This window comes from Brachypodium distachyon, chromosome 4, assembly GCF_000005505.3.
Source record: "Brachypodium distachyon strain Bd21 chromosome 4, Brachypodium_distachyon_v3.0, whole genome shotgun sequence".
In the NCBI taxonomy this organism is placed as follows: domain Eukaryota; kingdom Viridiplantae; phylum Streptophyta; class Magnoliopsida; order Poales; family Poaceae; genus Brachypodium; species Brachypodium distachyon.
In genome coordinates this window covers 266244-280085 of record NC_016134.3, presented here as the reverse complement: position 1 = coordinate 280085, position 13842 = coordinate 266244, and the positions used below count along the sequence as shown (strand labels likewise).

The 13842-nt window shown below is 51.1% G+C and overlaps 3 protein-coding genes across 4 annotated transcripts; 1 reads left to right on the top strand and 2 right to left on the bottom strand.

Annotated features, from left to right (window-relative positions):
- Positions 1–81: 81 nt before the first annotated feature.
- Positions 82–6216, top strand: LOC100822285. Of its 2 annotated transcripts, none has more exons than XM_014901801.2 (2): positions 82–5353; positions 5492–6216. In XM_014901801.2, the coding sequence occupies exons 1-2, from the start codon at positions 2066–2068 to the stop codon at positions 5819–5821; spliced, it is 3618 nt and encodes a 1205-aa protein (XP_014757287.1). In that variant the 5' UTR covers positions 82–2065; the 3' UTR covers positions 5822–6216. The 2 variants fall into 2 exon arrangements, with proteins under 2 accessions (XP_014757287.1, XP_024311069.1); XM_024455301.1 differs by having other exon boundaries at positions 83–1695; positions 1802–6216.
- Positions 6217–6912: 696 nt separating this feature from the next.
- On the bottom strand, positions 6913–8866 carry LOC100821451 (purple acid phosphatase 2). The gene is made up of 2 exons (XM_003578695.4): positions 7852–8866; positions 6913–7756 (listed from the first exon to the last, which is right to left on the bottom strand). Exons 1-2 carry the CDS (start codon positions 8560–8562, stop codon positions 7088–7090), a joined length of 1380 nt encoding a protein of 459 aa, XP_003578743.2. The 5' UTR covers positions 8563–8866; the 3' UTR covers positions 6913–7087.
- A 201-nt stretch (positions 8867–9067) lies between these two features.
- On the bottom strand, positions 9068–12071 carry LOC100821977 (purple acid phosphatase 2). The gene is made up of 3 exons (XM_003579035.4): positions 11259–12071; positions 9564–10269; positions 9068–9449 (listed from the first exon to the last, which is right to left on the bottom strand). Exons 1-3 carry the CDS (start codon positions 11755–11757, stop codon positions 9257–9259), a joined length of 1398 nt encoding a protein of 465 aa, XP_003579083.1. The 5' UTR covers positions 11758–12071; the 3' UTR covers positions 9068–9256.
- Positions 12072–13842: the final 1771 nt, after the last annotated feature.

The window sequence follows — 13842 nt, the reverse complement described above, 5'->3', positions numbered from 1 at the left end:
AGATACAGGAGGAAACATTGTAATTTTGGCTAGGGATCCCAGACGGCCAAAGATGGAACGGAAGCAGAGTCACACTTGCTAATTTTGCTACCAGGAGTAGTTGTCATCTTATGACCGGGTGTTGACTGACGGCCGCTGCTTTTAGGAGATACTGTTGGAGCTTTAGGAGACAAACGGGCGACTCGGGCGGCAACCGCTTGCCGGCGCCGCCGACCGCTCTTCCCTGCGCCTCGCTGTCTGTCGCCAGAGAGAGTTGGAGGGAAAGCCCTTGAACGACGGCGGCGAGGCGTGGGTGGAGGCGCTCTGGTTCTCGCGCGTGGCGGCCAGATCTGGAGCGCGTTGGTGGAGTGGAGGTGGGTGGCCGCGGCTGTGGTGCCCTGCCGGGGCGGAGACTGGCTGGAGCTGCAGCGGTTGTGGGCGGGCCCGATCTGGGCCTGGGTGGGCTCCGGCGGTGGTTGGCCGTGGTCCCGGCTGCTTCGGTGGTGGTGCCGGCCGGCTGTCGACTTGGGCGCAGTGGCCATGGCGGCCTCCTCTGATCCGGTTTGGTACGGTTCGCCGCCCGCCGCAGGTACGTCTACAAGGGTTACGGCTCGGTCTCAGCACGTTGGCAGCGGCTAGGTGGAGCGGACGGCGGGTGATACCGGCGATGACGGCGTCGTCTTCTTCCTCGGAGGCATTGTCCAAAGGTACTTCCTCTTCACTGGACCGTGGCCGGTCTGACCAGGGACGAATGTGGAGGCTGCTGACGTGATCGACACCTTAATTACCTGAGGGTCGATGTGGTGGTCATGTGCGATTCTAGGCGAAAGCCAAAGTCTTTGAGGGGTCGACTCCGGTGACAATGGCGCCCACGGGCGTCGTTACCCTCCTCCTTGGAGGCGTTGTTGCAGAACTCGCTCTGAACGGTCGCTTTGTTCGGTGGTGGAGGTCAGCTTGGGTGGGTCGACGACAGTGTTGTCGGCTTCCGGAGGGTGCTAGTGCTTCCAGCAAGCTTGTGACCTTGGCACGCTGGCGTTGCGTTTTGTTTGGAAGTCACTCCTTACCTGGGTTGTCGGGGTTTTGCTCGGTTGTCCTTTAATCAACCGTGATGTATGGTTTTCGGCCTAGTTTTTCTTACAAACCGGGTCAGTCTTCTATATGAATGTGCAGAAGCTCCCTCTTGACGATGTTTCCGTTCAAAAAGGAAAAAAACAGAGCTGCCATTCCAAAATAGACGACATCTTCAGTACTTCCTAAACCTGATTGCGTTAAAAAGACGATGCTCTCAAATGGAACATCCAAACCAATGCGAGTTTTCGGCATTGTATCCTTTCATTTCAACGAGATCTTCAGAACAAGGTCACCGATCGTTTGGGACTTCTTCACTTTTTGTTTGCATAATAAGTTTATGCATCGCTTCCTACTACATCATGCATGGCTCCAGGACGATCCTAATGCAAAAATTTCCATTGAGTTTGTGTAGCTGGTTCCTATATATCGTGATTCTGCATTGATTCTCACTGCTAATTTCCTGATGTGTTTCTGCGTTCGATCATGCTTTACAATTTACATTGTATGGCACATTCAAATCCTTTTTTAACTGCCTCCTCCGGTATCAACTATGGTACACATTGGGTAATTCCCGAAAGATGAAAAGAGAAAAAGCAAAGGCATCTGATCTTTGTCTGATCGATAAAGATGGAATATAGATACAGGGTGAGATTTCTGTTCTTTTCTTTTTCTGAGCATCAGAGCCGGGCTTGCTTGATCAGGGCTGCCTGGTTTGATTAATTAAGACTCCAGCACAAGTGCTTTCCTTTAGGAAAAGACCCAGGGTCCCCTGCACGTGATCATCATGGAGAAGCAAAGGCTCTGCATGCAGTCTGCTGAAAGAAGCAAAGAATGGAGTAGCCGCTGGCGCCCCGTTGATGCGATGATGCTTGCCTTGGCTTGCCGGCATGGGGAGGTTCTGCTTCTGCTAGCTATATCGATCTTCTGCTAGGCTAGGCTAGCCTCACATCAATTCCTGAGTTGATAACCAATTAAGGCAAAAATTGTTGAGCTGCCAGAGCAATAGCAGGCGGCCATGGCGGAGCTGGCGACGGGGGCCGTGAGCACGCTGCTGGGCGTGATCAGCAATGAGGCGCGGAGGCTGGGCCGTGTACGGGGCGACGTGCAGTTCATCCAGGAGGAGATGGAGAGCATGAGCAGCTTCCTGGCGAACCTGTCCCGCGGGAACATCCGGGATCAGCAGCACGACGGCGGTGGCGGCGACGACGACGACCAGGTCAGGACCTGGATGAACCAGGTCCGGATCCTCGCCAACGACTGCAACACCTGCCTCGACCTTTACCTCTACCGCGGGGACCCCGAGCTGCACCGCTCCAAGGCCGGCCTCCGTCGCTACCTCTACCTCTGGTGGGCTCCCTGGCTCATGCGCAAGATGCTCGCGCAGCACCGCGCCGCTGGCCAGCTGCGCGAGCTCAAGGAACGGGCACGAGAGATCGGCGAGCGCCGCCTGAGGTATGGCGTGGAGGTCAAAAGGTCTTCCAGTTCCGGTTCTGGGCTCACCAAGGAAGAAGTCCATGGTGAAGAAGATGATGATGATGATGACGGGGGCCATCGTCCACTCAACCAAGATGGTGGGTACCGTCGTTCACTCAAGGTGGCCTTGTCCATGATAAGCATGGACAAGGAAGACTACTTGAAGTGGAGGCTAGACGACCATTGGATCAGACCAGTGGTGCTGAAGGGGGGCACCGATTCAAAACAGCAAGTATTGTTGCCGTCCATCGTCTTTCTAGTACCGAAGACTGAGGATGTCGGCTCTCTTGCGCATCAAGCCATGAATGTGGCAGAGCGCGCCCTTGCACATGAAGAAGGTGAGGCGGCTGTGACACTGGCACCGGATGCCTGCGGTGCTCCTGCGAGAGAAAAAGCCCACCTTGAGCATCATGGCAAAGAAGACAAGCCAGCAAGCGAACACAAGATCAAAATCAAGTACCGCCAAAATGTCGTCTCGGTCGACGTTCCGGAGGTGCACTATGATTTCCTACAACGGCGACCTGAAGACTTCCTCTACTACATCCTGCATGAGCTCCAGGAGGATCAGCAGCAAGCCACAATTCCTCCTACTCCTGATGCAAGATGGTATGGTATTTACTGGAGCAAAAGGGAGATGTTTCGTGAAATCAGGCTTGAAATCCAAAAAACATACAAGGTTAAGAAGAAGATTGAAAGCCTCAAGACAGAGATTTGCCAAGTGGTGCAGCGCAAGGAGGTGCAAAAACTAGACAAAAAGGACGTCAGCTACGAAGAGTTGAGAGAAAAAATCACCAGTAAGCCCTTGCACAAACTCTTCCGTCTGCTCATCGAATCTACTGAACAAGACCGAACCGATAAAGCCATGCGTAAACTGGTGGCATCGTACGATTACGTCATCAACCAAACAGCCATGAAGCTTAAAGAGGAAATAGAAGGCGGCACGAACCTGCAGGCCCCTGAATACGAAGACATCCTATGGAAGATGTTCCCAAAGCCAACCACCGCTGCCACTGCCACGGCTAACACATTTGTTGATGATCAGATAAAAGAAATTATACACGGGGTTAAAGAAATGCTACATGAGCTGCGGGAATTAGACAGCTCTGACAAGATACGAGAGACAGGTGAAACTTCAGCAGCCCAAAAATTGCAAGCAGGTTTTAAGGAAACAACCACAAGGAAGAAGATGGAAGAGATCGAGAGGAAGATTACAAAGCAGCTGAAGATCAAAGGAATTGTGCGCAGGATTCAAGATTGTTTGGAAGGTGATAAAAGGATCCTGGTCATCCTCAGAACTGATGGCAAGTGTGTATCCAAATGGCAGGAGACCAGGAACACTCTGAGGCTGCTGGGGTGTGCCCCCATCGCAGGTGCTATCATTGTGGCCACAAAGATCACTCAGCGGCAGGACGTTAAGGAAGAAGATCTCTGCTATCCACAGTTGGAGCTCATAGATTACTCTCCTGTTGGCCGCTTCCTTGATACTGTGCTCCAGATTACAAGACAACACGTGCATGAAGGTAGCCGCCGGATCCTTCGAAACATATTCTACAAGTGTGAGGCACATGAATTCTGCATGAAGATCTTTGCCCACGCAATGTACACTAAACCCAAGAGGAGGAGACAAGAGCTGCATAAGTTGTACATGAGCATCTTGCATGAGCATGACACACAAAAATCATTGCCCGGTGCTGCCATTGCCAAGAAGATGTTCAAGTTCTCCTACAAGGACCTGCCTAAACAGTACAGGTCCTGCTTGTTGTACCTCGCCATTTTCCCTCAAGGAAAAGAGATCAAGCGGTCAACCTTGATAGGACGATGGGTTGCAGAAGGGCTGATAACCACCAAAGACTGGCATTGGTCCTCTTCAGTGGATGAAGCCGAGAATTGTTTTGATACACTCATTGCCCGGTGCCTTGTTTGTCCTGCTGGCAATGGCATTGTTGCTGCTGGAAGGTTCAAGAGTTGCAAGGTGGATGAGCCAGTTTATGGATTCATCACCAAGATCGCCAAGAAGCAGCGCATCCTGGATATACGCCTGTCACATGGCTTGGCTCGCCACTTCTCCATTTTCAGCGATGTCCGTCTCCGCAACTCTGAGAAAATCGAGAACTTCTTGGAAAGTATACCCAATTCATCTCAGTTCTCCAAGATCAAGGTGCTAGATCTAGAAGGCTGTGATGCTCACTTTGCGAAGAACCAGCACTACCTGAGGGCCATATGCAGTAAGATACTAATGCTCAAGTATCTAAGCCTAAGGGGAACAGATGTTATCCGGCTACCCGGAGAAATCAACAATCTTCTTGAGCTGGAGGTACTGGATATCCGGCACACCAAGATTCCTGCATCTGAAACAAGAAATGTCCTTCTCTTAAAGCTCAAGCGTCTCTTGGCTGGTCATGTCGATCCAAGCAGCCCTCCCGCCGGATTCTCCAGTGTCCAGATCCCTGAGAAGATCGAAAAAATGGAGGGTGTGGAGGTATTGTCCAACGTCAAGCCGAAGAATAAGCGAGATCTGAATGACATTACAAAGCTATGTATGCTGAAGAAGCTCGGTGTGGTTATCAACAAGAGAAGTGATCTCCGGCCATTATTGCTTGAGGCAATCAGTGACCTCCTAGGTCGGTGCCTCCGTTCTCTGTCGATTACTCTTAACATAGAGACGAGCACTCCTGCCGGCCAAGGCATACTACCATGTTCGTCGGAGCTGCCTGAGGACAAGTTCCCCAAGGTTCTTGAGAGCCTAAGCATCATCGGAAGCACAACACAAGAGTATTGTGATCTTCTTCTTCTTACACTCTTTGCCCAGGATGCCAAGCAACTCGCCAAGGTAACTCTAAGAGGCACTTGGCTGAGCAAGGCCGGTCTCAAGGTCCTCGCCAAGCTTCCCAACTTATCTTGTGTCAGGCTTCGACACGTTAAATACACCAATAATACCAAGCTCACCTTCATCAAGGGTGAATTCCAGAATCTCACCAGCTTCGTTATCGAGGGAGCCGGCATAACTGAGATCAAGTTCGAAGATGGAGCTGCTAGTAATCTCGAGAAGATGGTCTGCTCATTCACCAAGATGGAGTCTCTGTCCGGCATCGGCAACCTCTCAAGGATAAAGGAGATCAAGTTCAGCGGTGAGACTGTCCCTAAGGAGGTTGAAGAAGCCATGCGTCGGCAAACAGCAAGGAGGCCTGTCTATATACACAACAATGAAGAAGAAAACGAGACCAATCAACCGGAAACGCCAGATGACGACGCATCATCGTCGTGGAAGAAGGTTAAGTGTTTGGGCTGGAGGAACTGAGGGGGTCTTCCCTTTGTTTCTTCAGACAGACCATTCCATCATATCTATCGCTTAATTTCCTCCCATCATACATATATGTGTGTATTCTGCAAGTGTCGATTGAGTGTTATCTGTATTCTGCATGCGTGCCTTTGTGATTGTGGTTGAGCTTATGCAATTAATGGATCTGTGTGGCTTTCCTCTGGACCATATATATATATATGGTTTCATGTAACAAGTGTTGGTTTCATGTAATAAGTGTGATGCTGATCAGCTACGCACATCCCACTTATAATAATTTACTCTTGTATGCTTAATTTGAGGTGAGTAGTTCTGCAAAAGATGGAATTGGACTGGTGTATGTACACATAATAAAGCAGCTACCAGCTTTTAATGTAAGCAACATTTATGTTTCATCTAAGTCTATCTTTGATCTATTGAAAAGCAAATGAATCGTCAGGCCAATTGTTTGTCCCGAGTGCTTCTGTTCTGGTAATTAAAATGAGTTCAATGGTCTTATCGACCAGAACTCTCTGTATCCAAGTAAGAGTACATGGTAGATGGTACTACTAAATAAATAACTGTTCCAGGTACTTGTACAACTGACTATAGAATCAGATAGCAGGTCGCAAATGCTAGTTTGATATCCTTTTATAATTTGAACTCGTAAACTGTTCAACCTGCAAACAACAGTACAACACTAGAAAACACCCCTTTTTTTTGCTCAAATTCGACATTGCAAACGGCAGGCAAAAGAAAAAAAATCCATCGCATGCCTGCTACAAATGAAAAACGAATACGAGATCCTATCCAGAGCAAGTCCTCCGCCTGCAGCCACGAAACACACAAAAAAAAAGGACTGCCAAGGAACTGTCTATCTGAAACTCTGAAGAACTCTTGAACATTTTCAGCACTTGAGGGAACAGGGTAAACTCTGAACATTTTCAGCACTTCAGAAAACGTTTGTTAACTGGATGCATGCAACTAACTGCCGTTTGGGAGTTAGTCAGTTAAGGATATATGGAGATAAGATTGCATGCGGCCAAACGGTCACTGATTAATTATCTCGGGCCGGTTAGTTACAAAGCTAAACAGATCAAGCGAAGACCATGGACAACCAAAAAAGATCCTCCATGAATACACTCACAACACAAGAAATCATGAAGAACAAAGATCTTATTACTTATTCAACTACAAAATTTTGCACTAGCTAAGCTAGCTATCTATACTGATCTACCTCTGCTCTTGCCAATTAACTAAGCTGGATCATTCCAATTCTAGCCTAATCTAGTTGGTGTCTGTGGGCAGCCAGTATCTGTTGGTGAACCAAGCCTTGTCAGCAACAACCTTGACCCCATCCTGGTTCCTGTGCCACTCATAGTAAGCATGAGTTTTATTCATGATCTCCAACGTGGCATGCCCGAAGCTCGCCTCCCGGAACGCCGAGTAGTCCGGCTGCGGCGACCGGAAGGTAGTGGCAAGGCCTTCAATGTTGCCCCCATCCCCAATGGTGACATACACCGGCGCCGACACATTGAACGCCGGCGTGGCCTTGCCGTTGGCAATGTCATAGGCCACATTGGACACGCGGTGGGTGCGCTCGTAGGAGTGGACGTGGCCGGCGAAGACGATGTCGGCCTTGGCGTCGACGACCCACCGCTCGAACTGGACGCGCATCGTCTCGCCTTCCATGTAGTGGTACTCGTTCGTGTTGTACCAGGGCGAGTGCACGCAGATGATCAGCCATGGCGTCACGTTGCGGTCGACGCGGGTGGTGAGCTCGTCTTGGAGCCATGTCCATTGTGGCGTGTACTTGCCGTAGGAGGTGTAGGATGAGAGCATGATGACGTGGGCCGGGCCCATTTTGACGGAGTAGAAGAAGGGCTCCGTCGAGTTGGATGCACGGAATGGCGTCCGGTACCTGTTCGTGAACGGCTTGAATGGCACGGTCTCTCCCTGGACAAGAAGGAAGCCATTAATGGATAACGCAGAGCTAGAGGAAGAAGAAGGCGTAGGAAGAAGAAGAAGAAGGGTTAATTAATGGGCCGTACGATCTCTGGGGCGAAGTCGATCTCGTGGTTGCCGGTGGTCCAGATCCAAGGCTGGTAGGCGACATTGCGCTCGACGAACCTGGCCCATGAGTCCCAGCGGCGGTTGTCGTGGGCCGGGTGGTTGTCGGCGTAGCTGAGGTCGCCGATGAAGAGCACGGCGTCGCCCGGGCGGGCCTCGTAGTGGGCCAGCGTGTCGTTGGAGTGGGCCGTCTGGCCCAGGTCGCCGATGACGCCGAACCGGATCGTCGTCTCCGGCCCCGGCGCCGGCGGGGTCTTGAACGAGAAGCGGCGGACGTTCTCGTAGCCGTAGCCGACGGCGTAGTGGTAGACGGTGGCGTGGTCGAGGCCGGAGAGCGTGGCGTGGTGGATGTGGCCTGACTGGTAGGACCCGCCGAAGGCGTAGCGGCGGACGGTGCCCTCGGCGAAGCGCGTCAGGTTGTCGGCGGCGAGGCCGTAGCGCACCACGTTGCTCCCCGGGTGGTGCGGGGTGACCCAGGAGACGGTCATGGCGCGGCCGGTGAGATCGCCTTGGGTGATGTGGACCTGTTCCGGAGCGTTGTAGCCTGGCGGTGGCCGGAACACGTCGGCGTCGAACGGCATGGCCGAGAGGCCGAGAAGGCTCCGGCGGTACGAGCTCGTGATGCCGGCGCCGGCGTGTGCAAGTAAGGCGGCAATTAGCAGCAGGAATAATGTCAGCATGTGTGGCTCCATTGGGATAGATGGTAAGCAGGAGTGCCTTGAATCAAACGCCGAGGATGCAACTGGATATATTATATAAACGCCGAGGTGTAACTAACTAACTAACTAGACCCGGAGTTCCGGACGCGATCCACATCTGGCCGATAGGTTCGGACGTGCTGCTCTGGCCATTTACGGGCCGGCCTGCTGCTTTCTGACCCATTATGCTTACCCGATGGACCGTCTTGTTGTTAAGTTGGGCTCTCAAAGATTTTCCTGCTGGGCCGGCCTGCTTCGACCACTGTTTTCTTATCCTCCATCATTTTATTTTATTTTTCTGAACCATCTTGTATTCATACCACTGTACCAGGTGTTGCTTGAGGGCAAACATAATTATTTTTGAACGATCAGGGCATGTCCGATGCAAGATGTTTAAGGTAGTGCTACAAAATAGAACACAAGCACCAGTGGTTAACAAAGGCTGGTTAATTTATTTTGTGCAATGACCTGACCTCCCTAAGCATCTTGCAATAAAACATGCATGTCAATGATGGGTCGATTCATTTATGAAAAAACAAACGCCATATGTTTGGTCTCTCATTGCATTGCACTAAGATCAACGCGAATGCATAATGCCATGAGCCCATGACTAAAGGAAGAAAGAAAAAAAGAGGTAGTGCGAGCGTTTGTTGTAGAACACATTGAGCAAATTAACAAGGAAGATGAGTCAGATGGAGTCGTCATGCGTGGGCATCCAGTATCTGTTGGTGAGCCAGACGGAGTCGGCGGCGGCGGCCATGGCGCCGTCGTGGTTACGGTGCCACGCGTAGTACGCGTGCGTCCTGTTCATGATCTCCAGCGTCGCGTGCCCGAAGCTCGCCTCCCTGAACGCCGAGTACGCCGGCTGCGGCTTCGTGAAGCTGCAGCACATCATTCAGTTCAACCTCAATTAGTAATTCTCAGACTAATTAATCCGGAATATCGCCGCCCGGCCGGAGCCGGAGAAGAAGAAGAAGAAGAAGAAGAAGACTTACTTGTTGGCGATGCCCTCGATGTTGCCCCCATCCCCAATGTTGATATAAACCGGGGCATGGAGGTTCTTCACCGGCGTGGCCTTGCCATTAACAATGTCATACTCGACATTAGAGAACCTCTTGCTCCTCTCATACGAATGCACATGCCCGGCGAGCACGACATCCACCTTGGCATCCACGAGCCAGCTCTCGAACTGGACCCGCATCGTCTCGCCCTCCATGTAATGGTACCCATTGCTGTTGTACCAGGGCGAGTGCATGAGCACCACCAGCCATGGCGTGACCTCCCTGTCGACCTTCTTGAGCTCGTCCTGCAGCCACGTCCACTGCGGCGTGTACTTGCCGTAGGCGGAGTAGGAGGCGAGCACGATGACGTGGGCGGAGGCAATCTTGACGGAGTACCAGAAGGGCTCCGTGCTGCCGGCGGCGCGGTGCGGGGTTGGGTAGCGGTGGGTGAAGGGCTTGAAGGGCGTCGTCTCCCCCAGCTCCGGCGCGTAGTCCAGCTCGTGGTTGCCGGTCGTCCACAGCCATGGTTGATAGGCGACGCTGCGCTCCACGAAGCGCGCCCAGGAGTCCCAGCGACGGTTGTCGTGGAGCGGGTACGTGTCGGCGTACGAGAGGTCGCCGACGAAGAGCACGGCGGCGCCGCCGTTGGACTCGTAGTGGGAGAGCGTGCTGTTCGAGTCGAATGTCTGCCCCAGGTCGCCTGTTTGTTTTGTTGCAAATCATCAGAAATTCAGAGTATACACAGACTGCATCCATCAGTAATCAAATTGGGTTGTTACATTTCAGTAAACTCAATTCCCCTTTCTGACAGCATTTACAGTGCACACTGGAGTGGCAGCTGTCAGCTGTGCACATTGTCTTCCTAGTAGTGCCAGCTAGTCAACAGGGAGCCAATCTGTTTTTTCTTCTTGATTGAAACTTGCTAGGAAATTAAGTACTCCTGCAACTTGGACTTCCAAGTTACAACGATGCCGGCTGAGTTGTGCAGCTAATTTAAAGTCTTGATGAGGACATTGGATGCTAGTAATACGACCCAATTGTCAAAAATTCGAAACGACAAATGGCATCCGGATGATGCGGATCTCGACGTTTCTAGGGGCCATTGTTCGGAAAGGGGGATTGGCAATTTCGTGTTCCAGCCATCGTTGAGACTTGAGACCATAGCCAAGTTCTTCAGATAAATGGGATTAGAAAGTCAGAGTTTCAGGCATGAGGGTCAGAAATTTTGGTGTTTCAGGTTCAGGCAAGGTAGACGACAGACAGACAGACAGCTCTGTGCTATCATTTTTTGCCTAATGCGTCTTCTATTGAACATTTGAACCCCATCTATCTTATTAACTATTGTTGTAGCTAGCTTGTTCTAGCTTTTGTCAGGACCTTAATGGAAAAAAATAATGGAATTGAATTTGTCATTTTGCACTTCCATTTAGCTTTGTCAGCTGCTACCACAAGCACCGCCCATCATTTTTGTCATGACTTGAATGTGATGCAGCAAGTCATAACAACAAAGCTGGGGGCAGCTCTCCTTGCGTTTCTCCCTCGGCATTCTCGATCTCGTCCTAGATCCTACCGACGGACCCATTCTCTTGTTTGTCTGGACTCTGAAGAACTCACTGAATAATCCCCGTCCAAAAAACTGAGAATTCAGAACTGAAACGGCAAGAAGAACAAGAAGAAGAATTAACATACCGATGAGGCCGAACTTGAAGGGCACATCAGGCCCAGGCTTAGGAGGAACCGTGAAGGAGAAGCTCCTGACGGTATGCCCAAACCCCATGGCATAGTAATACTTGGCCCCGTGCTTGAGCCCCGTGAGCGTGCAGTGGTGGATGAACCCGGAGGTGTAGTTGACGTAGCTGTACCGCGTGCGCGTGCCCCGCGCCGACAGCTTCATCTTCCTCGGGTCCGGCGAGCCGCGCCCGTACCGCACCGTGCTGCTCCCGGGCTCGCTCGCCGTCACCCACGACACCGTCATGGCCGTCCCCGCCTGGTCCCCCAGCGTGATGTGCACCTGCTGCGGCGCGTTGTAGCCGGTGGGCAGGCGGAACACGTCGGCGTCGAATGGCATGTCGGCTGTCGCTTCGAGCTTTCGGCGGTAGGCGCTTGTGATGCCGGCGTGGGTGCCCGGCGCGGCGGCCATGAGCGCCGCCAGGAACAGCAGGCCCAGGCGGCGGCGAGCGGTGCCCATGAGCGATCCCCCTGTTTCTGCAATTTGCAGGGGAAGCAGGGGAACAGAGGAGTGAGCAGAGTGTGGGCGCGATTAATGGAGACGACGGCTTCAGAGAGTGTGAGCTTGGCTGCTTGGGGAAGAAAGAGACGAAGGGCGAAGGGGTTATATATGGCAAAGCGCGAATCTTTTCTCTGTTTGTTTTTGTCTTAGGCTCGAAACACGCGCTAACAAGATTATTATTAGTCGAGATTGGCAAGACTTGGATGAAGGATTGGCTGGCGGCGAATATCCACGGATTATGCGTGCGTGCTTTCTTCATTGCACGCATCCGAGGAAATCCTTCCCCTCGAACAATTAATATCCACGGATTATGACTACTTGATTTCAAACGAGGCGTGATTTTAATGGAGTAGTTTGGGAGATGTGGATCAGGCTTGACGACGTGCCGGGCGATTTTGATTTGATTTGATTAGGGACTTGGGAGGCAAGAGTTGACTCCTGGTATTTGATTCGTTTGCGCGTTGGGGGGCGGCAAATGTGAAGACGAAAGAACAGTGCGTCCGCAAGCAACGTTCTCACCGGGACGCGACAAATTGAAGGCGGTCCAGAGCACCGCCGGGCCGGACGTCGCCGTCGTCGTCGTGTGTCAGTCAGTGTGTGGGGCGCGCCGGAGCGGAAGACGGGGACGCTTCCTTTGACCAAGATTGATTAGGTAGACGACCAGAGATTGCCATGTCGTGTGTTTACTCCAATTGGCAATGCACGGCAGCCTCGACTCTCAACTTCGATAGATCGATCTGTAGATAAAGGTTCATCTTCAGCACGGATTCAGACATTCAGTACCACTAGCTTCTTCTAAGCATGGTCTTCTTCTGTTAACACGCAGGAGTGCGAGCTGGTTTACTGCCACTGTTTGAAGAACAGTAGTAGTGGATAATAACTGGATACACGACCAAAAGCAGACTCACAAGATTTCTGGCAGAAAGACTCATCTTTAATCCTAGCTCTGTTATATGCTCTATTTTTTCATCTGGTTGGCCGCAAATGATTTGAGACCATGCATCATGCTTGTACGATTGGTAGCTAGCTTTGGCTTTCAAGATTCTGTCTAGCTTAGCTATCTATCTAACGAGCCCCTGCTGCTTGTTCTTTCGCAATCACACACGACTGCAAAAGCTGGCATTTCGTGGCACTGCTTTGCCGGTTGACTTGAGCATCACTTTTAACCTTTTACTGTCGCTCAATCAATACTAGTATATATAATCTATTCTTTTTTCCCTTGGATTTTCTGAAGGAGCGGTATATGCCAATATTGTCCCTTTCAGTGACTGTTCAGTTTCGTCAAACTTGATAGAGAACTCCCTCCTACAGACCCGGCGGCAATATTTGACTCGAATTTCTTTTCCTGCTATATATCAAGCAGGTCTTCCACTTGATCCATGCGGGAGGATTGAGGTGTGCCTATGTTCCATTCATCTAGCTAGGCTGCAATAATTTCCGTTAATCTGATATTTTGGCCTAGCTAAGCATATTCCCATCCTAAATTCCTCATGCATGCATGGTAGTAGCATTTTTTATGTTCAGACTCTAGCAAGGTTGACAAGCATCCCGACTTAATTTTATAAGCGTAGGTAGACAATAAAATCTGTGAAAAGACAAGTCCTGCTCAGGAAATTCCCCTTGTTCTTCCGTTAGAAACAAAAGAGGAGGAAATGATTGACTGGCGATGTATATATGCTAGTAGTATCTTTTCTTCTAGTCACCTATCTGTCGAAATCAAGCTGAGAATGATGGAAAGTTGCTCCCACCAGCTGACTGACCGGCCAGCGTTAACTGACGGTCGACCGTCGTCGAGAGACTGAAGAATATCGACGGAGCGACAGATCGAGAAGCAAAGTAGCCGGGCACTGTGCACGGTTTTACGTACCCCTCTCCTCTGCTCCAGTTCCTTTCCACGACTCCATCCATCGTATATATCCATCCTTTCTTTTCTGTCCAGATAGGAGGATAGAAAGATTCTGACCGGCCGGCCGGCCGGCTCATCAGCTTTATTCATCATCTCTCCGTCTCAACTCGCAGGGAAAAACCCGCTGAGGCCTTGTT

Bases quoted from the DNA above. Each gene is read 5' to 3' on its own strand.
- LOC100822285 (XM_024455301.1), top strand. From the start codon at position 2,066: ATGGCGGAGCTGGCGACGGGGGCCGTGAGCACGCTGCTGGGCGTGATC.
- LOC100821451 (XM_003578695.4), bottom strand. From the start codon at position 8,562: ATGGAGCCACACATGCTGACATTATTCCTGCTGCTAATTGCCGCCTTA. The intron at 7,757-7,851 runs GTACGGCCCATT...CTTCTTGTCCAG, and splicing joins TCGACTTCGCCCCAGAGATC to GGAGAGACCGTGCCATTCAA.
- LOC100821977 (XM_003579035.4), bottom strand. From the start codon at position 11,757: ATGGGCACCGCTCGCCGCCGCCTGGGCCTGCTGTTCCTGGCGGCGCTC. The intron at 10,270-11,258 runs GTATGTTAATTC...CAAAACAAACAG, and splicing joins CTTCAAGTTCGGCCTCATCG to GCGACCTGGGGCAGACATTC. The intron at 9,450-9,563 runs GTAAGTCTTCTT...GATGTGCTGCAG, and splicing joins ATCGAGGGCATCGCCAACAA to CTTCACGAAGCCGCAGCCGG.